We start from the raw sequence: 21,468 nt of genomic DNA on the forward strand, positions 1-21,468 counted from the left end.
GCCGCTCCGCCGTTTGCAGCCCCTGCCGCGGTCGCCGACCGCCACGCCCCGCCCCGTGGCCGCCACGGCTGCTACTATTGCTCCTCCGGCTGCGGCCGCTGCCGTCGCTCCAGCATCCGCCGCCCTCGCCGCCCTCACCCCTCCCGGTGCCGCCGCAAAACCAGTCCCGCGGCCGCCAAGCGACTCCGGCTCCGCACGACACTGCGTGCGCGCACACGCGAGCAGGCGGCGGCGCTCTTTACGGCGGTAGCGTCAGTGCGTGGCGCTCGTACTTGGCCTCAGTTCACACGTGGCTGTGTCGGAGGCACGTTGTAGCTGCTGCCTCTGCGGTTACTTCCCTTCTCAGTGCAAGGATGAAGCGACCGAGTGAGTGGGGTCGGGAAGCGGATGTGGAGGGGCCTCTGTCCCTGCTGGCCGGTGCACCCCCAGGCGCTCTTACGCGGGAATGGGAGAGCCTGCGGGGTAGGCCGTCGCGCTGGGCCCCAGTTGAATCGAGAGTGGGAAGGCCCCACGTTCGCCGCAGGCTTGTAGTACGAAACGAGGACGTAAGTGGAGACTATAGTGGCAGGGAAACGGCGTCTTTTCCCCTTCTTGGCCACGTTCATTGTGGCCCTGGTGAGGTCTGAGAGCCATCTCTGAAACCCACTGTTCGCTCGTAACTTGTGATTCACGGTGTTTGACGAGAAGTGGCTGCCGTTTGGGGTCTCATGCTCCTGTGTGCTCCTGTGGGAGCAAGGAAGCTGGGCTCTGCTCCGGATCTATTGAGTCAGATTCTCTGGGGTTTTAGAGTGGCGTGTGTTTATTATCCGCCACATACGATACTTAGGTTTGAGAGTTAACTACTTACTAGGAAAAGGGACGTGATTCCAGAGCACAGCCACTAAAAACGAAACAAATTGATCATTTATGTCTAATCCTTCTGTGACGGGTTTCTTTGCAGAGTTAAAGAAAGCAAGTAAACGCATGACCTGTCATAAGCGGTATAAAATCCAAAAAAAGGTAAGTCTTGTGCTTGGGAGAACTATATTAGATATAATGCTAACGTGACTTCTGCTCCACCTCTCCCACTAGGAGGTCTGGATTAATAGGATTTCAATTCATGAAATTGACGTTAGACTGTTCATGGGCACAGTTCTTAGGCATCAGGAGTATGTATGGCTGTGGTGAAGTGCAGTAATTTGGTGATAACAAAGTATGTAAACTCCGATCAGTATGTTAGCCTCTGCAGAGAATTTTTTGGAGACTGTTTTTTGCTATTTTATACATAAATATGCATGTTGTGTATATGGTTACAATTCAGTTTTTCTAGGTTATTTTACAGGCATAATCAATTTTAGCCAGATTGGCTAGTAAATTTCATAAGCTAAATAAAAATTTTTATTATGATAGATTCGAGAGCACCATCGAAAATTGAGGAAGGAGGCCAAAAAACGAGGTCGCAAAAAGCCTAGAAAAGACCCAGGAGTTCCAAACAGTGCTCCCTTTAAGGAGGCTCTTCTTCGGGAAGCTGAGCTAAGGAAACAGCGAGTAAGATATGTTAGCTGAAACTGAACAAGTGATGTGTGGGTATGTGTATTTTTTGAAAGTAGAGTAATAAATTGCTTTGGCTCACCCATTTCTCTTATGACTTGGATACAGCTTGAAGAACTAAAACAGCAACAGAAACTTGATAGGCAGAAAGAACAGGAAAAGAAAAGGAAACTTGAAGCTAATCCTGGTGTTAAGACATCTAACTTGGAACCTGTGAAGGAGGTATGATTAAGTCTCTTTGTGAATGAGTTCTATTGTAGAAGTGAAAGCACAGACTTAGGGCAGGGGCTGTTGTGCTTCCTGAGCAGAAGACCGCTCTCACTCTATTTTATCTATAGAAATAACCACTGGAATGCCCCTAATTAGCCATGGAAAGTGGAGAAAGATGTTACCACTGAACTGCTAATTTTTTCTTTGTTTTTATCATGTAGGAATTTGGGCAATGCAAAGCTAAGAACAAAGCCAACTCAGGCAAACAGAATCCGAAGAAGTTGTATTGTCAGGAACTTAAAAAGGTATTTTAATGTAGGTCAGTGTGTAAAAATGGTAATGAGGTTGAAAAAGACTGGAGTCATTCTTTTTTCCTGTTACCAATCCTGAAAAGGTAGAAGTGGAATTCACTTGAGCTAGAAAAATTTTTCAGAAAGTTGGCTTATCCTGTTTGTTTATTGTGACTTGTTCTACTTAGGGCCTCTTCTGTTTAGCTAAAAGAAACGTTCTTATGGTTTAAATTTTTGCCCGAGAACACTTTCTTAGAAGTCTGATTTACAGACGTGGCACTTTATGTTAAAGTAACATGATAATCTAGGGCTTTTTAAGTAGAGGAAAACATGGGGTACCTAGGTGGCTCATTCAGTTAAGCCACTTTTCATTTCCGCTCAGGTCATGATCTCATTCGTGCGATCAAGCCCACATTCATGCTGTTAGCATGGAGTCTGCTTAGGATTTTCTCTCCCTGTCTCTCTGTCCATCCCCCAACATGCAAGCACTGGTACTTGCTCTCTCAAAAATAAAATAGAGGAAAATACATTAGAGCAAGCAGTGTGGAAAAAAATTTGTAAAATACTCTGTCGAAACCTAAGTGAAGGAGATCAAGGGAGTGTCTTGGCATAGCTGCTCTCCAGAACGCCCACCCTGAATGCCCGTTTTCCCAGGCTCACTCCTGTGAATGGAACAGGACGGTTGCTCAGCAGTCTTGGCAGGGCCACAGAGGGCCTATCAAACTACATGACTCATGAGGGGAGGGTTCAAGACAGTGGGGTGTTTCCACTTTTGAAATCTACTTTGATGAGAGACCAGAGGCTGCCAGGCAAACTTGTGCTTTACTTTCCTGTGAGAGATGATGCATATGTGAACATGCTTCGTGCCAAAGTGAAGACAGAAGATCCAACATTGAGTTCACACTGTTGTAAAGTGGAAAATGCCAGTACACTTGTATGAAGGGTGTTGCCAGAGTGAGAGATGCTCCTCTGATAGTTTCTGCCTTGACAGGTGATTGAAGCCTCAGATGTTGTGCTAGAGGTGCTGGATGCCAGAGATCCTCTTGGTTGCAGGTGTCCCCAGGTCGAAGAGGCCATTGTCCAGGGTGGACAGAAAAAGCTGGTGCTTGTATTAAATAAATCAGGTGAGCAAAAGGGATATATATTTTTGCTCCATATGCACTAGCGAGGTATGAGGAAAACGTGAGCAGTCTGATTTTCACTGAAGATTGTTAAGATCCAACTCTGATCTCAATAAAGCCAGTGCATATCGTCTCGTTGCCAAAGACAATGCTGGGCAATGGAGTGGAGATATTTTCTGTAAGTGATTAATTGGTTTCAACTATCCTTTCGACCTTCATTACTTAGCATTTTGTCTCATGTAAGAGTATAAGCTTCTGTGCACAGCTCACTGTGCAATATATTTCACGTCGGAAGGGATGGCAGTGTGCCATATTCCCAACACCTGGGCATAATGTCCATATGTGACTGTATTTATGTGAAGTGCAGGTACGTATGGGTTTGAGCATCAGAGTCAGGAAAATCCAAAACAGAGACTTGGGAGCAGAGAATAAGAATGGGATCCACAATTATTGCTGGGGCCAGGAAACGTTTCAGAAATTTTGGAAACCTAGCCCTAGAGTTAGTAGGTTAACAATCTATAGGTTGACTTAATCCTGAAAGGGTGAGCAATATAGGGGAGAATTGAAGAAATACAGAGGTATAGATACTAAAATCTGTTGGAGATAAGGGCAGCATAATAGGGAGCTTACCCTCTCTCCCCATCTTCCACTTAAATCCTTTTGAAAAAACTGAGGAGACAAACCCAAGTCAGATCCAGTTAATCAGATACATATTCCTGTCAATAAAATGACCAAATTGGAGCATGTGTCTTATTCCTAATTCCTATTAGATTTGGTACCAAAGGAGAATTTGGAGAACTGGCTAAATTATTTGAAGAAGGAATTACCAACAGTGGTGTTCAGAGCCTCAACAAATCTGAAGGACAAGGGCAAGATAGTCAAGGTACTTTTTTCACTGTCGATGGTGGGAAGTATGGTTCTTTCAGATTTCGGATGGCTGAAATATGATGAGTATACAAAAATCTTGATTAAAAATGAGAACTCATAAGATCCAACTCTGATTTCATCCAGAGATAATCTGAAAGATAATAGTGTGATTTTAATAGCTGGGTTCTGGAGCCAGATTGCTTGGGTTTTATCTGGTGAGTTATCAGAAGTAGTTAAACTTATTTGGAATTTTATTTAGCATTTGAAGTTAAGGAAGAGAGCTCCATTCAAAAATGAAGTCTGTATTGGGAAAGAAGGCCTTTGGAAGCTTCTTAGAAGTTTTCAGGAGACTAATGGCAAAGCCATTCAGGTTGGAGTAATTGGTGAGTTTCAGTTCAACACATTTTATGTATTATCTCTTTGTGCCAAGTTTATCCATGTTAACATTGTGTGGGGTTGGTGCTAAATAAAGGGCTTGTTCAAACATTAGCTTCTTGCCCATTTCAGTCTTTTGCCAGATGTGCACTATAGGAAGCTGGCTTCTGAAGGCTCCTAGTTTATTTGAATTAATAATCCTCCAATCCTTGATTACTTGTACAAGAAATGAAGATGCTAAGATTGGTCTTAGTGTTGAAATGAAGACACTCAGATCCAACTCTGATCTTGCTCTAAACACAGGCAAATCTAAAGGCAGTGGAAATTTTATAATTCCAGTATAAAACAATGCCTTTTGTTCTGTGGATTTCCCATTTGTAGGTTTCCCAAATGTGGGGAAAAGCAGCATCATCAATAGCTTGAAACAAGAACAGATATGTAATGTTGGTGTATCCATGGGGCTTACAAGGTAAAGTGAGTTCTTGCATAATTAAAATATTTTATCATAGATGAGTCAGTACTTTATTTTGAATAGCTCAAGGAAGACCATTTTCTATTCTTTAGCAGTGTCAGGGAAAGGAATCGGGTTAAGTTAGTGCTAGGTTTAGGGAAGAATGGATTAGAGTAGATTAGCTCACATCTAGTTTGAAAGACAAGCAAATAGATTGAGGGGAGAGAAATATTTATGGCAGAACAAACAGCATGTGGTGAGGTCAACATAGAGGCTATAATGTGTTTTTCTTTAGAAGAAGATGGAGCACTGTTAAAGAATTTCAGATAAAACATGAAGCAAATGATGATAAACTGGATCTGACAGACTGTGCTGAGTTTGTTCAATCCAACCCTGAGCTTCGTGTTCTCGCTCATCCTTCAGGTAAATCAGTGCTCCCATCAGTTACCATCCCTCTTGTTCTAGGTGCATGCAGGTTGTCAACCTGGACAAACAGATCACAATCATAGACAGTCCAAGCTGCATCGTGTCTCCGCTTAACTCTGCCAGCACACTTGCTCTGAGGAGTCCAGCGAGTATTGAAGTGTTGAAACCAGTAGAGGCCGCTAGCGCCATCTTGTCCCAGGCCGACGCTCGACAGGTATTAAGAACCTCTTCCCTTGAGCTCCATTTTCTCTTTCATCATAAGCCTTTAAGTGGGAGATTTTTCAAGGCTTTTTACACTATATCAGATGAATGACATTTTCTGTTTTTCTTTCTTTTTCTTTCTTTTTTTAAGGTAGTACTGAAATTTACTGTCCCAGACTTTAAGAATCCTCTGGAATTTTTTACATTGCTTGCTCAGAGAAGAGGACTACACCAAAAAGGTGGAAGCCCAAATGTAGAAGCTGCGGCCAAACTGATATGGTCTGAGTGGACAGGGTAAGACTTCTTCCTGTTGGCATTTTGAGGACCACATGGAATGAAGAAAGTACTGATTTTTGACAAATCTTTTTTTTAATACTAGTGCCTCCTTAGGTTACTATTGCCATCCCCCTACATCCTGGACTCCTTCTCCACATTTTAATGAGGGCATCATGACAGACATGAAACAGGGCCTTAATCTGGAAGAATTGGAGAACAACAACGCACACAGCATACGCAGTAAGCAAGACGTGTGTTTGCTCTCTTGATTGGCTGATGGGGCAGTAAAAGGTCCTGTTTACATGTGCTACGTTCCTTCCCTAGGCATCAGGGGCCCTCGTTTAGCCAGTAGCATCCTTTTCCAGTCTTCGGGCCTAACAAACGGAATAATAGAAGAAACAGACATACCTGAAGAATTGCCAAAACAGAAAGAGAAACAGCAGGAGGAGGGAGAGGACCACCTTGACCTCAACAGTGACCAGGAAAGTGTTGATGAAGAAGCTGATGTAAGTATGTTGCACACAAGTTGCTTAAGCTTCAGTACATTTTCTAGCATTAATGTTGTTTAACAAATGGGAAGGCACTGAAGGTAGAAATTAAATCTTTCATGACAGGCTGCCCCCCCCCCCCAAAAAAAACCACACCAAAAAAACCCCAAGAAAATCTAAGGTTTAGTATTTAAGGTTTGCAATCATTAGTCTTAATTTTGTGTTTCTCCTTACAGTTACCTTCAGAGTCTTTTTCCAGATGTGCAATTACTTAATGAGCAGAAAGGGGCTACTAATCTTGCACTGTTTCTCTTTGTCCCACAGGATGAGAGCTTAGCCATGGTCCTGGCAGAAGAGGCCGGGGCACTGCCTGAGGAGTCCCAAGCAGGTGGGTTGGGTGGAGGGATTTACTAATGACAAAGCCGAATGGTATGGAATTTTAACCTTAACTTTTCTTTTTCTCCAACATAGACGAGTCAGCACTATCTTACATCTCAGATAAAATGATTGAAGAGGAAGATGATGCTTATGACTTCAGCACAGACTATGTATAACAGAACCTTGCCTTTTCAGTTTTTTTTTAAACCTTTTGAGCAGACCGCTAAGCTCTTATATTGTGTGTGATATATAGCTTGTTGCTGTATGCCATATGTTGTGTAAATTTTGTAAATATATATTCTGGTACACTCATTTTTTTTTTAATGAGGCCATTTATAATGTCTGAATTCTATAGAAGCACCACTCTCTTACACAACTGGATAGAAGTATAATTTCCTGGAAACAAAACACCATACACTTATTAAAAAATGTAGGTTTCACTTTATTAACAGATCAGACCACAGGTTAATGTTACAAAATTAAAACCAAGCAGTAGTGTAGAACTAGCTGTACCATCCCCGTCAGTCCTTCAGCATGGTAGTAAGCAAACATTTGGTAAGGCAGATGGAGACATTTATAGCCTTTCTGGGAAGCTGACTGCTAAACACGGTAGTTTGTCCTCTTTACCCAGCTGAAATGTCCCTCTTTCCATGGGCTGCTGCAGATAGGCATCGAAGCCTTGCAACTGTTAATTCCCACACATACTGTCTTCCAGGATTTCCTGAGAAATGCTTATAGCATAAATTATGTTTTATTTTGTATTTGAGACCTCCATATGTCTTCGGATCAGGCTGAATTTGCCTGTGGGGTCTGGAATATACCATTTTTCCCAGACATCAGAATAGGAAGCAGTTCTTCCCCATGGCTTAAAGTGACCATTCCAATGGAGTAACTTGGCAGCCTTTACAAACTGGGGTGAATATCGTTTTCCAGCACTGGAACCTTACATTGAGAGAAAAAGAACCAAATGATTATACCTAGTACTAGTCAGAAATAAGAATGCTACATCAGACTCCAGAAAACCTAAAGGAAACTGGATATACCCCATCCCTGAGAAGAGACACTTAATTCTTTATTAGGTTAGGCCGTTGGTTCATTTTTTCAACTTACCAAGGTGGCGGACGTTCCACATGGGGTCGATTGTAGAGTGTTGTTGATAAAATACAATCAGCAGAGGAGGTGTTGTGGTGCTGCCAGCCAATGTTCTGCTGTACAGTCCCTCTCTTGGGGGGCACAAATGACAGATTTAAGCTACTAGCGGAGAATCCTTAAAACTTTCTCTTAGACAAGATCACCCAGGTTGAAATAAGCATCTTTACAGCATGGTCAGCTATGTACTTACTCTACATTGAGTTTCATCCATTTTTCCAGCTGGTTAGTTATATTCTGTCTTTTCCATTCTGTCAAGTTTGCAACAAAAACTCCAGGATTAAATGAGCAGGTGCTGGCTTTCATGGAAAGCTTACGAATTCTTTCTTTTTTATAGTCAAGATAGCCAATGTAATTGTACTAAAACACAAATGGGATATATAGTACGTTTATTGCTTCAAACAGAATAGATGTAACTGATAGCCATTAAAGAAAAAAACCTGCTTATTAAACTCAGATTTGCAGAGAGGCTCTTTGAAAAGCAAAAATGACATTGGGAGATGTGTGGGTGGTTTGGCTGGTTAAGCGTCCACCTCTTGATTTCAGTCCAGGGCATGATCTTGTGAGACCGAGCTCTTCACTGACAGCATGGAGCCTGCCTGGGATGCTCTCCCCCTGCCTTTCCCTTGTGCACATGCGCATGTGCACGCTTTCCCCCTTCCAAAACATTTAGAATTTTTTATTTAAAAAGAAGTGACATTTGGGATTCCAAATTATAATAGGAACCTAGAGTAAACTTAATTAAGCCAAATGTTCAAGGAGAATTAGGTTAAAAATCATGAACCAACTCACAGAAAAGCAGCCTTGAGTTTTGGGATGAACTGGGGAATGGAAAAAGCAAAAAGGAAAGAGCTCCTTAATTTTGCTGCCTCTTCCTATTAGCCTGCAGTATAGAGAGTGACGTGTCTATGTAAGATCTTGAATAATTTACCTGGTTCCCTGCTCCACGGATGACAACTTTGGTAGAGGCTGAGTCACAGTCTTCTGAAAACGCAGCTGCATGCCCTGGCTTCAGCGGTGTATTGTAAAGGGCAAGAATATCCCCTGAAATAGACAAGGTGTAAGAATTAGATTTACTTTTTTTTTTTTAATTTACACCTTGAGTTACCTCAAGATGCCCATTCCTCCCACTTAGGATGACTTTTTATAAGATATCATGAGTAAAATAATGCTATCGCCCACGGTCTGGACAGAGAACAACATTAATGATGACAGTCTTTGGTACCTTGCACAATTATATCATCATCCATATATATGGCCTTCTTTGCACTGGGAACCAGAATTGGCAAGTAGAACCTTGCAAAGGTTAGCTGGGAAAGGAAAACAGAAAGAGCCTTTGCCATAGGATTCATCAGTGGCTATGCCTTTATCAGAAACTCCCAGAGTGCTCAGTACCCATGCAGAAGACAGCTAAAAGTCTTAGAACTGCCCAACCTTGGTCCCCAGGGAACCATACCCAGTTATCCAGGTATTTCAGTCATTGCCTAACACAGTTGACTCATGAATGATGCAGAATTTAGGGCCACTGGCCCCTTGCACAAAAATCCACATTACAACTGTTGACTCCCCAAACTTCACAGCCTGTTTACCTGAAGCCTTACCTATAGCAGTCAATACATTTTGTATATCTATTATATACTGTATGACAATGTAAGCTAAAAAAAATGTTAAGAAAATCATAAGGAACAAATAGCTCTAGTGCTGCATCAAAAAAAATCTGCATAAAGGTGGAGCCTTGCAGTTCAAACCTGTATTTGAGTCAACCAAACTCCCAAATAACAAACAAGGATGAATGGGACTCACTGGTTTTACGGATTCCCCCTGGTCAGGATCATCCTTTACTTTCCCTTCCAAAAGTTTAGTGTCAAAATCCACAATTTTGTACCTGATGCTTTTCAAGGTACTGCTGCTGAGCCAGGACCTGATGAAAAGAAAGCACCAAATTTCAGTTTTAAATAACCATGTCCCCAGGGGTGCCTAGGTGACTCAGTCGGTCAAGCATCCAATTTTGGCTCAAGTCACAATTTCAGTTTGTGAGTTCAAGCCCTGCATCAGGATCTGTACTGACAGCTCAGAGCCTGGAGCCTGCTTCAGATTCTGGGTCTCCCTCACTCTCTGCCCCTATCCCACTTGTGCTCTCTTTAAAATAAACATTAAAATTTTTTAACAAATAAATAACCATGTCCCCACACTACAGCTTTCTCTTCGTGCTTCCCAATGAGGGCACTCCGTAATTTAAAAGAAACCCTGGGGCCCAAATAGATGTCTTCAAGCCCTTTCACTTCTGTGAGCCTTGGTTTCCTCATCTAAGTGAAGGGATGCCCATCAAAGTTCCCGCTTGAACCAAGACTCTGTGGGGATGGATACTGCTCCCACCAGGCTCACACTCAGGATCGCTGCTGGATTAAAACAAGTTGAGAACATCCCATCATCACACAGACCAATCAACTCGTTTTTCCAAATACATGCTGAAGAAAATAAGTCAAAATATGATGGCAGTGAAAGCTAATTGTTGACAAAGCTGGTAGTCAGCCTGTTCTTATAGACTCATTAATTCACAGTTATGTCTAAATAATTCTTCCACCTGTGTCTAAGGTACTAGCTCTAAGAAAAGTGTGCGCATTTTCCCTGTAGTCTATGCAAATGCAGTCTGTTTCTACATCATTTTAGATAGCTTTGGAGTTTTTATTTTTTTAATGTTTATTTTTGAGAGAGAGAGAGAGACAAGAAATGAGCAAGGGAGGGGCAGAGAGAGGAGCCACAGAATCTGAAACAGGCTCTGGCTCTGAGGTGTCAGCACAGAGCCCCATACGGGGCTTGAGCCCCTGAACCGTGAGATTGTGACCTGAGCCAAGGTCAAATGTTCAACCAATTGAGCCACCCAGGCACCCCTTCGAGTTCTTAAAATATGGGAAAAATAATAACTTTCACAAACTAAACATGAACCATGGAGAAAGCCACAAGAAATGTTTTAGAACAGTGACAACTGTTAGCCTATTAAATGTTTCTTTGAATATCATAAATCTGAATTCAGAGTGTTTTCAAGACCCAGATGAGACTATCAGATTAGGATTCTATGACTAATCACAACAATTATAGTAAGGAACATTTACTATTATGTTCTTAATGATTTTTTTATATATTTTCTCATTTGCAACACAATAATCCTCTAAATTAGATATTTTCACCCCATATTTAGAGATGAGATAATGGGCTCCACAGGGCTTAGTAATTCTCCCCTGTCACTGGGCCAGGATATGGATTCTTTGTCTCTATGCTCACTTCACCACACCACTTTACCATTGCTCCCCCCTCCCCCACCCCTGGCCCATTCCACTCTAGAACTACTCAGGATGTGTCCATGTGATAAGGAACTTGTAACAATGTAAATCAACATACTGCTTCCTTCACTGAGAAACTCTTTTCCATCCCAGGTTTTGGCACCAAAAAAAAAAACTCTTATTACTAAAAAAAGTGCCTGTTTGGTTTAACAATGTGTGTATGACACAATTAATTTACATCTTGGCACAAATTCCTTATATTCTTTATCTTACCTAAGGGACTTATTTATGATACAATCACATGGAAAACCCTGTCATGTGCAGTTTTTATGTGGTATGATCTCAATAGTATAGAAGAAGTATATACATAAAGGAAAAAACATTCCTGGATCGGCAGCTGGCCTGTTCTAGAGCATCTTCTAGAAGCAGAATCAACAGGCAAGCCGAGCTCACCGGAGATGGTCTGCTGTACCATTGAGCGTAACGATGTAGAACATCACATTGGAGCGAGTATTGTGCTGAATGCTGTTTATGGCTGCAATGGCCCCCCCGAGCCTATCTTCAGATGCAGCAATGACCACAGGAATCTCCTCTTGTCTCCCGTCTACAGCTTGTCGGGGAACATTTGGGACAAAATCTATGGGCTGAAACCCCACAATTCCTGAATCTGCAAAGAACACACACAAGAAAAGTATTGTGATACAAAACCTGATAAGCTTTTGATCTAGCACCCAAGACACGAAAAGAGGAAAGGTGAGGATTATACTTACTTCATTTTCCCCCCATTACAACGTGAGGCATACAGCCCAGAAATTGTTTTCCTATATGTAACAAAGCTTTTGGAAAAGTAGAAGCATTAAAAAAAATAATAATAATTGGTGGACTGAATTCTGATACACTACTGGTGAGAATACAACAGAATCTTTCCAGAATGTCTTTTTAGCGATTTGTATCAAGAACCTTAAACAAGTACATGACCTCTGACCCAGTAATTCCCTTTGCCTCTCTTAAGGACAAATCTGAGAGATAATCAAAAGTTACAAGTTTGTTTATAATTGTGAAAACCTAAAAACAGGCTAAACTGTTGTTTTTCAAACCATGAATTACGTCCCATAAGTAGGCATGAAATCAATTTAATGGGTCACAATCAGAATGTGAGTAGAAAAGCAGTTCCTGAATTGGAATAGAGCACTGAATTCTAAGAGTATCAGACCGCACACCACACACAGCAATTCTAAGTACCGTTTTGTAAACATTCCTTTTTGTCTCTTACAATATATATTCATCCATTTACATTCATTGAACACTGAGCACCTAATATGTGCAAGGCAATAGGTAGTCACTGGGGTTGTAGCCATAAATAAAATACAAATCACCACCATGAAAGGCAGATGGACAATAAGCAAATACACATGTAGATTTGGGTGCTACATCTAACATGTTTCTTATTGTGGGGATGTCATCAAAAAAGTCTGAGTCACATTGTTCCAAGACTATTTTTCTTGTGGAAAAGAAATTATATGGCATTAACATGATATATGAAGAATACCTACCATCACGGTGACTTGCTTCAGAAATAATCACATGGAAAAACACATCATTGCAGTTTATATATTACATAATCAAAATATATACACAGAAAAAAACCCAGGAAGGTACTAAGCCAAAATCTTAATAATAGCTATATCTAGGCAATGAGATAATTTTCAATGAAAATTTATTAAGCACCTCCTATGTACTAGCTATCATCCAATTACATCCAAAAGCAGTGACCAAATTATTCTCGTGGAGCTTGAATACTGTTTTCATTTTCATAAATGTTCCTGCCAGGAGCATACATTACTTTATGCATATGTTATGCATATCATACATTACTTTATGTGTCCATTATATGTACATATGTAAATACACAGTTATAATAAAACATGCTGTCAGACCACTCCATAGAGGTCAGCCAAAAGTTATTAGTCTTTTCTTGTTCTGGTCAACAAGGGTGGGTAGCAACCACAAAATGATTTTTGACAAACATCCTGAAACCTCCCAATACCGAAGTAGAGCAATGGAATTAATTATGCAATAAAGTGATTTTTAAAAAATCAGTTAATAAGGCTTTCTGGTTTTGTTTTACTACTACAGTCCCAGTACTACTACTCCACACATTAAAGGAAAGAACAGGTGAAGGAAGGAACCCCACTGACACTAGTAAACAGGGCAGGCATTCGGTAGAAGCTTCACATACCTGTCGCCACCCTCTGAAGCCCTGCCACGCTGCTAAGAGCCGATGGCTCCCCTAAGGCCTATGATTTGGTGAAAAGGGGGTGCTGTCAGATCAAACCATCAGCAAACCCCCACACAACTTGGAAGTAGGGGTGGGGCTGTAAGAACACAAGGAGCGCCACCACCTTTTCCCAGTCTAGCAGCTTTTGTAAGGACAGGAAGAAAACTTCCTTTTCCTTTAGCCTAGTAATTTTTAGGATGTGGGATACTGGGAACCCTGGGTCCTCAACAGATGCCAAAGCGTTAGTAAGGGTTCCCATACCTGAAACCTCATTCCTTAGCAAACTGCTCAGGCCGAGGAAGTTATGGTGCAAAACCAGTAGGAAGAGAGCAACAACCAGGACCAGGATGATGATGTTTACTGAAACACAGAGGAAAAGCCTGCATTACATATCTTTACCTTTTGAGCAGCTATAAAAACAATAAAATTTGTAGAAAGAGCATACCTTTACGGAATGACATCTTTCTCTTCTGCCTTATGTATATATTAGTTTTTAACCCTACAAAACAAAAACAAGCCCCAAAGTCAGCAGGTACATGAAAATGGCCATCAAGATGCCTCAGCATTTTATTTTTGAGTTAATAGTTTTCAAGAACCCAATTTGGGATCTGAATTTTATATAGTAGTCATGATAATAAAATACTTGCAAGTAACCTGGGAGAAATAGGTAGCCTTGTACATTAAATGTCACCAGATGAAAAGCAAAATAAATTCTACCAAAAGGATTTCTTGAGGTCTAACCACTATGGAAATGTTTTTCGAATGAATTTCTACTCAAAATTTCTAGTTAAATTAGACATGGACTCTGTTGTCTAGAACCTGAGGTCAGCCTCACTGGCATAAAACATCTCTGTTCTGAGTTGTATCCCATTCAGGTTTAACTGGAATTAAAAGAGAAAAAAATGTCCATATTCAATTAAAACAAAATTTCATTTAAAGAGAAATTCATTTAAAGCAGAGAAACATAATTACAAAAATATACAAAACCCAATTTTGCTATAAAAAGTTGAGACTGCTGTTCTCAAAAATTAAAAATCTGCTAAAAAGAAAAAAAAAAGAGCTTCCCAGGGCTTCATTTCTCTTCCTAAAGTGGCACCTAATACTGTCACTCAGCCTGTGGCTTGTGCTCTTCAGTTCATCTGATGCCTTCACTTAAAAAGAGATTAATAATAGGATTGCCTGCCTGGCTTTGTCAGAAGAGCATGGGATTGTAAATTCAAGCCCTGTCAGTGGAAGTAGACATTACTTAAAAAATAAATTAAAAAGAAAAATCTAATAATAATAATACTAATGATAATTCAATGAAAATGAGATTGTGTGTGGAACAAAAATGATCAGATTTCTTTTTTTTTAATGTTTATTTATTTTTGAGAGACAGAGACAGATAGAGGGTGCGCAGGAGAGGGGCAGAGAGATATGAAGACAGAGAATCCGAAGCAGGCTCCAGGGTCTGAGCTGTCAGCACAAAGCCTGATGCAGGGCTTGAACCCACAAACTGTGACATGATGACCTGAGCCGAAGTCGGCTGCTTAACCAACTGAGCCACCCAGGCACCCCTAAATGATCAGATTTCTACAACAATCTACGGGTAATGTTTCCTTATAAAAACAGATTTATGCAACCAGGGGTTTTATAATCCTACCTTTGAGATCTTTACCCTCTTCTACTTCATCTTCCCTCATGGAAGCACCTAACATTTACATAAGGCTATTAACCTCACAAAGCACCTTGAATAATAGCATATTTCTAAAATCAAAGTAGGAGCACCTGGGTGGCTCAATTGGTTATGATCTTACAGGTCCTCCACTCAGGTCACGATCTTACAGTTCTTGAGTTCAGCCCCGCCTCAGGCTCTGTACAGGCAGCTCAGAGCCTGGAGCCTGCTTCAGATTCTGTGTCTCCCTCTCTCTCTGCCCCTCCCCCACTCACACTCCGTCTTTGTCTCTCAAAAATGAATAAACATTTAAAAAACTTAATAAAAAAATAAAAATAAAATCAAACTAAGTTTGAATTAATTTCATCTAAAGTGTGTGCCTATCAGGCACTTGATTTCTCAAGGCCTTTGAAAGAAAAGAGAAATATATTGAAGGGTTATTTTAAGAATTGAGATTCACAGATCAGACTACAAATTTGGAAGAAAATAATTCAGACTCCCAAAGAACAATCTAAAATACACACACTCTCCTTCTCTCTTATTTCTTTCTAGAGCAGTATATATAAAGTACATTATACCAATGAACTTCTCTAAAGAATGTGTATCATTATATGTCCTGAGCAGTGTGCCTATCACATGGTGGGGGTGAGCCTTACCATCAGAAACTGGTTGACCAGAAGCCCCACAGACAAAACTCTAACATCTGCCTGTTTGGAGCCAATTTCCACCACGACTAAAGAGAACTGTGTCACTTGAATAAACCTCATTTAACTTAATGATACAAGGGAGAGTGTTTTAGCTCAGCAATGTCCAGTAAGTTACTTACAGATAGTAAACGGATTGAGAGGTACACATATTTGTGCTATTGCAATTAGCTAGGCACAAGAAAACCACAATCCTGGCAGGTACCTGATGTGCTTAAGTAAATTAGCATGGCAGAAACTATTTGCTTATAAAACTCTTCCACTGTTATATATCTGCAACATGCCAATTATTATGAAGTACGTCTGATCCATATTTTCTTCCTTGTTTTCTTTTATCGTAACAAAATTCACTAATGTGGTTAGAAAGAATTCTCAAAACCTCATGCAGACCCTGGATGTGTAATAGTGGCTGTTTTTGTAAGAGTACACAGCTATGAACAATTTGATCAGCAATGTTCAATTTTTCACTAGGAAAATTAATATTTTTTGTTTGGAAATTATAAAACCTTCACATTCCCAAATCACTCACAAAACATGCATACACACACAACCAGGGCAGGCATATCCAAAAATAATGGGTGAAGAAACCTTAAGGAGAAAGAATACCATTTTTTTTAACTTGCTAGTTACCAGCATTAGTACCCACATTCTTGGCAGATGTACCCACACTCTGCTTTCCCTCAGCAAGCAGAAATCCAAGAAATGCCATTCCACTGATGCTCTGTAAGCTAACCTCTACTTGTTTCCTTGGTGCAGCATCAGCAAACTCTTTCACTCTGCTGGATCACACTCATCAGCCTATTATCATGCTCTTATGTCTTCCACCAGTTAATTAAAAAAAAAAAAAAGACACCACTCCCCTAACCCAGTTGATCCACAGACCCATTTTTCTGCTTCCCTCACTCGGAACACTTGAAAAAATTCATCTCTAGCTTCACTTCCTCTCCTACTCTTCTTTTAGCCTCCTCCAACCAGATTTCTGTCCTTACTGCTCCATCTAAACTGATCTTGTTGAGGTCACCTAAGACCAAGGTCATCTTTTTTTTAATTTAATGTTTATTTATTTATTTTGAGAGAGAGCAAGGGAGGAGCACTGAGAGAAAATCCCAAGCAGACTCCTCATCCAGTGAGGAGCCCAATACAGAGCTCAATTTCCCAACTGCATCTCATGCCAAGGTCATATTTCTGTCCTGTTATCCATCCCCTCAGAGGCCATCAGGAGAGTTTACTACATCCCCTTCTCAATTATGAAATCCCCCCATTCATTTTTTTTTTAACGTTTACTTTTGAGAGAGAGAGACAGAGCACAAGCGGGAGAGGGGCAGAGAGTAAGGGAGACACGGAATCTGAAGCCTGAACCCTGTACAGGCTCCAAGCTGTCAGCAGAGAGCCCGATGGAGGGCTCAAACTCACGAACCGTCAGACACTTAACCAGCTGAGCTATCCAGGCGCCCCCCATTTCTTTGTTTACTTTCTGTCTTCTAGGTCTAGAATGTGAGTCCTATGAGAACAGAGACCTCAATGAAACAAAGTGTTTACTGATGTATACTCACCATCTAAAAACCATGTTGTGGCCATGTGGTATTTATTGAATGATCTTGTAAACAGGAGCAAAGGTGGTTCTCAGCTCAGAAAGGGAACACACCCTTTGATAATGGTCATGAAAACACATTTCAACATAAGGAACAACATAAATTCCAACAGAGGTCTCTCTCAAATGGAACCTTACAAGCAATTTCCTTTTCTCATCATCTTTATAGCTCAAATACCATAATGCCTCTATAGCAAGTGACACACTGTAAAGTGCATTTAAAAAGGGGTAACACATGGGTGCCTGGCTGGCTGAGTTGCAGGAGCTAGGGACCCTTGACCACAGTTTGTGAGTTTGAGCCCCATTTTGGGTGTAGAGATTTCCTAAATAAATAAAAAATTTTAAAAAGGAAGCGGGGTGGGGGGATAACAGAGGGATACGTCTATTTCTACACACAACAGAAAGTCTGTTAGGTCTCTGCCAGGCTGAAAAGTGCAGAGACACTAAGGATATACACCCTCTTTCTCCTACCTCTTCATCTGGCTAACTCCTAGTTGGTTTTCAAGACTCCAGAGACTGTCCCAAACCCCACACTCAAGCCGCACCTGCCCTGAACTCCCACATCTCCTAGCCCTCCCTATCCCAGAATGAATCTGGCTGTCATTCATTTCTAGGGTTATGCCCATTGTCCCCCTTGACACATAATGGGCTCTGGGAACGTAAGGACATGTTGTTGGTCACAGCCTATCATAGGCCCACTGCGTGGCAGAGAAAAAGGTACCGCGAATGTGCTGAATGTATGAATGTGGGCGGCAGCCTGCCTTGGGAGAGCTGGGCATCCCACGGTCTGTGACTCTGACACTCAACACAGCATAAAGGCCAGAGAGCCACCTGGCATTCAGAGGCCCAGGTTCCCCAGGGCGGTTTCTCTCCGAAGCGTGGACACCCCATCTCGCTCAGAGTAACAAGGGAGGGGCTAAGTTTCTGAGGTTGACACCAGCTTTGAAAAAGACAAAGAGAACCCCTGGCCTCTATAGGGAGGGCCCCGTGCAGCCGGCGAGCGTGTTGGACGGCCAACCTGGGAGACTCTCCGAATGGGAGCCATCTCTCCATTTCGGTGCAAGGGTACCCTCTTTAAGATGATGCTCTTCCTATCGATGATGTGGCCTGCGGGTACTCCCCTCTAAATTCTAGGCGTCAGTAGGGCCTCCTTACGCTTACAGGTGATGGGGGCGGTGACGCTCCGAGAAGCCCTCACCCCCCCCCCCAGGCCCAGAGACACCCCCCTTCCTCCCCCCCCCCCTCGGTTAGGGCCGGGGCAAGCAGTTCCTCTCGGACGCTCCCCGCGGCCGCCCTTACCTGCAGCCAGAGGAGGAGGAGCCAGCGTCCGCGCCCCGGCCCGCCCCGCCAGCTCAGCGCCCGCGCGGCAGGCCCGGAGACCCAGTCCGCCGCCGGGTCACCGGCCTCCCGTACACTCCGGACCGAGCACGCCCTCCCGTTAGCTCCGCGGCCGCCGCGCAGTGCCGAAACCCGCAACCTGCCCGCCGCTCCGACCGCAGGAGCGTGGCGCCGGACAGGCGCGCGGGGCAGCCCGGCCACCGGGGTCCTCGCCGAGAAAAGCCCGTCGCCATGGAGACGAGGCGCGCGCAGGCAGCCGTTAGGCCGCGGGAGCGCCGAGGAGGACAGTTTGGAGGGCCGGGGCCGCGGCTCCCGGCGCCCAAGATTACAGACGGCTAAGCCCTCCCGGGCGCGCGATGCCTCCGCTCGACCACCACCGTCGCCACCTCAGCCCTCGCGGGCAGTGTGCGGGGCTACAGCCGGCTCTGAAAGCGCAGGTCGCCTAGCTATGGCGCGGGGCGGAGCCTCGGGCCTTTCGGGTCTGTGGGAGACATCCGCTTCCGGGGCCACGGCCCTCGCGTTGCCCGGCTCTGCGGCTCCGCCGTGCTGCACCTGGTCCCAGACCCGGGTTCCTGAGTCGCTCCTGCCTTCGCCCTGCTGCCAGCTTTCTCAGCCAGTCATGTTGGAGCACCTGAGCTCGCTGCCTACGCAGATGGTGAGGGCTCGACCCCAGGACTCCCCGCACGCCTCTCTCGAGCTGGCAGCTCCGCGGCCCTAGTCTGTTCCCTAAATTGTGCTTCCCGGGTCCCCATCTCTCTTCGCCCGCGAGGAGCCTCCTGTCCGTGCGCCATTAGGATGCTTCGGTTTCCCCGGAAAACCCAGAATTTCATTCCTTGCCCAGCCCTTGGGGAGGCCCCTGATGTTGGGGTTGCCAAAGCTGTGAGGCCAGGGCGGGAACTGTGCCTCTTCGGTGGTGGAACCAATTCCTGCTTTGCTCTCTTTCGCTTCTAGGATTACAAGGGGCAGAAGCTAGCTGAACAGATGTTTCAGGGAATTATTCTTTTTTCTGCCGTAAGTATTGGTTTTGCGTAGTATTCTTTCGTCACCCCCTCCCACACCCAAGCCCCCCAACCAGCTTGACTATATTTAATGTACTTCGTTTGTCTCCAGATAGTTGGGTTTATCTACGGGTACGTGGCTGAACAGTTCGGGTGGACCGTCTATATAGTTATGGCCGGATTTGCTTTTTCGTGTTTGGTAAGAAGTTTGTGGATATTTGGACGTTCGTGGCAAGTTAAGTTTCCTAAATTGGGTTGGTTTGGTTGGACCTAGCAGTGAGAACCAGCACCAACTTTTCAAAAACTTCCTTTTTGCCATCAGTGTTTCACCCTGCTATCTATCTTTGGAAAAATAGAATGCCAAATAAGTGGCAGATAAAGTGAAGCTGCTTAAAAGGACACAGTTCATTTCTTACGGCAGCTGCTCCAACTGGTAATCTTAAGGTCAAAACTAGCAGGAATTTCTTACCGTCTTCACAGGGCGCTCTCCTCATCTTCTGCTCTTACAGCCTTACGTGCATATGGTGAGGACTGTCTGCAGTTCTTAAAGCCGCCTGTCCGGGTGGGCAGGTTTTCCCTGGGATGCCAGTTTTGCTGTTGGTTTTACTTCTGGTAGCAGAGAGGCGTTATTTGGGAACCAGATATTGCACTTAATGCTCCTTTAAACTTTTAATGTTTAATATTGATGGGTTTTCTCTGTTCTGGCTCAGTTGACACTTCCTCCATGGCCTATTTATCGCCGGCACCCCCTCAAGTGGTTACCTGTTCAAGACTCAGGCTCTGAAGACAAGAAACCAGGGGAAAGAAAAATTAAGAGGCATGCTAAAAATAATTAGGGTGTCATGATTCAGCTTTACTACTGCACCTGCTTTCATTTGGTGAGATGAGCTAAATTGTTTTCATGTCCACAACAGGAGCTGAAACCCGCCTCTGCTCTTCAGCACAGCAGCGTATAGATTTTGTTCTCTTTATATGTCACTTCTAACTCAGTTGGCTTTTGATTTATAATTATTTCAGAACTCCTCTTCATAATCCTCTGAAACGACAGCAGAAAACACAAGTATGCCAAGTTTTTTTCAGGTCTACAAAAATAATGAATAAATGCTTCATAAAAGTACAATTTGACTATCAAAGTTTTATAATTCATTGTGAGTGGTTAAATTGTTTTAAGGTTTTAATTAAAACTCAGTGCGAGTCTGTCTGAAGAGTCTTTTGTTCATTATTCTGCAAGCGAACCTACTAGTAAAAGCCAGAGTTAGAAGTTTGTGGTTCTGAAAGTATCACTGAGTACCATTTCTATTTTCTGTGGCTGCACTTCCTCATATATGTCTTTCTTGACAACAGTAAGCGCCTATTGAAAAAACTTACTAGTGTAAATTTGTGGGAAGGTCATAGTTTGGTACCACTAAAAGTAGGGTGGTGTTAAGCAGAAAAAATTCAATCCATCCTTTACTTGAAGTAGACCAAACTGGAAACCTATAAAAACTAAATTCTTTCTAAAATTTCCAGAGTACTGAAGAGAAAAACGTTCTAAAGATTTTGTGTGTGGAATGGGAGTGGGAGAGTTATCATAGGTAATATTCTATTTCTTGGTGCTAGGATATAGGACTTCATAAAATATAAGTTTAAAAAATGAGAACAAAGACCTTAGTAAACAAAAGTCAGGAAGGCTTAAAAAAAAAGAAAAATTAAGACAGCATAAATAAGCGTAATAAATGTGATATAAAAGTTAGGAGCTCCCAAATTGTGTTGAAAATCAAGTTACCTTGGGGCGCCTGGGTGGCTCAGGTGGCTAAATGAACAACTCTTGTTTCAGTTCAGCTCATGATCTCACAGTTTATGGGTTTGAGCCCCAAGTTGAG

At 42.8% G+C, this 21,468-nt stretch overlaps 4 protein-coding genes and 3 non-coding genes across 10 annotated transcripts in view; 5 read left to right on the forward strand and 2 right to left on the reverse strand.

The window, feature by feature from the left end:
- PBRM1 (polybromo 1) overlaps nucleotides 1-156 on the reverse strand; it is a 118,835-nt gene extending 118,679 nt beyond the window's left edge. Inside the window, exon 1 of the mRNA XM_029917490.1 lies at nucleotides 1-156. The gene's annotated coding sequence lies outside the window, so the exon portion shown is untranslated.
- A 73-nt stretch (nucleotides 157-229) lies between these two features.
- GNL3 (G protein nucleolar 3) lies at nucleotides 230-8,214 on the forward strand. Its single transcript, XM_029917502.1, has 15 exons — nucleotides 230-366; nucleotides 941-999; nucleotides 1,390-1,527; nucleotides 1,639-1,752; nucleotides 1,962-2,045; nucleotides 3,022-3,154; nucleotides 3,922-4,034; nucleotides 4,278-4,401; nucleotides 4,775-4,862; nucleotides 5,310-5,484; nucleotides 5,623-5,765; nucleotides 5,851-5,987; nucleotides 6,072-6,253; nucleotides 6,560-6,623; nucleotides 6,707-8,214. Exons 1-15 carry the CDS (start codon nucleotides 354-356, stop codon nucleotides 6,787-6,789), a joined length of 1,650 nt encoding a protein of 549 aa, XP_029773362.1. The 5' UTR covers nucleotides 230-353; the 3' UTR covers nucleotides 6,790-8,214.
- On the forward strand, nucleotides 3,197-3,271 carry LOC115275602. Its single transcript, XR_003901662.1, has one exon. It is a non-coding gene; the product is annotated as a small nucleolar RNA SNORD19 (small nucleolar RNA).
- On the forward strand, nucleotides 4,083-4,164 carry LOC115275615. The gene has a single exon (XR_003901674.1). It is a non-coding gene; the product is annotated as a small nucleolar RNA SNORD19B (small nucleolar RNA).
- On the forward strand, nucleotides 5,175-5,251 carry LOC115275603. Its single transcript, XR_003901663.1, has one exon. It is a non-coding gene; the product is annotated as a small nucleolar RNA SNORD69 (small nucleolar RNA).
- On the reverse strand, nucleotides 7,032-19,030 carry GLT8D1 (glycosyltransferase 8 domain containing 1). 3 transcript variants are annotated; one of them, XM_029917505.1, is made up of 10 exons: nucleotides 18,570-19,030; nucleotides 13,767-13,820; nucleotides 13,583-13,681; nucleotides 11,497-11,710; nucleotides 9,566-9,683; nucleotides 8,988-9,072; nucleotides 8,694-8,806; nucleotides 7,956-8,122; nucleotides 7,724-7,836; nucleotides 7,032-7,555 (listed from the first exon to the last, which is right to left on the reverse strand). In XM_029917505.1, exons 2-10 carry the CDS (start codon nucleotides 13,780-13,782, stop codon nucleotides 7,365-7,367), a joined length of 1,116 nt encoding a protein of 371 aa, XP_029773365.1. In that variant the 5' UTR covers nucleotides 13,783-13,820; nucleotides 18,570-19,030; the 3' UTR covers nucleotides 7,032-7,364. The 3 variants fall into 3 exon arrangements, with proteins under 3 accessions (XP_029773365.1, XP_029773364.1, XP_029773363.1); XM_029917504.1 differs by lacking the exon at nucleotides 18,570-19,030 and adding an exon at nucleotides 17,233-17,541; XM_029917503.1 differs by lacking the exon at nucleotides 18,570-19,030 and having other exon boundaries at nucleotides 13,767-13,896.
- SPCS1 (signal peptidase complex subunit 1) lies at nucleotides 18,855-20,807 on the forward strand. Of its 2 annotated transcripts, XM_029917506.1 has the most exons (5): nucleotides 18,969-19,263; nucleotides 19,560-19,619; nucleotides 19,719-19,805; nucleotides 20,317-20,423; nucleotides 20,521-20,807. In XM_029917506.1, exons 1-5 carry the CDS (start codon nucleotides 19,057-19,059, stop codon nucleotides 20,525-20,527), a joined length of 468 nt encoding a protein of 155 aa, XP_029773366.1. In that variant the 5' UTR covers nucleotides 18,969-19,056; the 3' UTR covers nucleotides 20,528-20,807. The 2 variants fall into 2 exon arrangements, with proteins under 2 accessions (XP_029773367.1, XP_029773366.1); XM_029917507.1 differs by having other exon boundaries at nucleotides 18,855-19,263; nucleotides 20,317-20,807.
- Nucleotides 20,808-21,468: the final 661 nt, after the last annotated feature.

The sequence above is a fragment of the Suricata suricatta genome, chromosome 12 (genome assembly GCF_006229205.1).
Source record: "Suricata suricatta isolate VVHF042 chromosome 12, meerkat_22Aug2017_6uvM2_HiC, whole genome shotgun sequence".
In the NCBI taxonomy this organism is placed as follows: Eukaryota; Metazoa; Chordata; class Mammalia; order Carnivora; family Herpestidae; genus Suricata; species Suricata suricatta.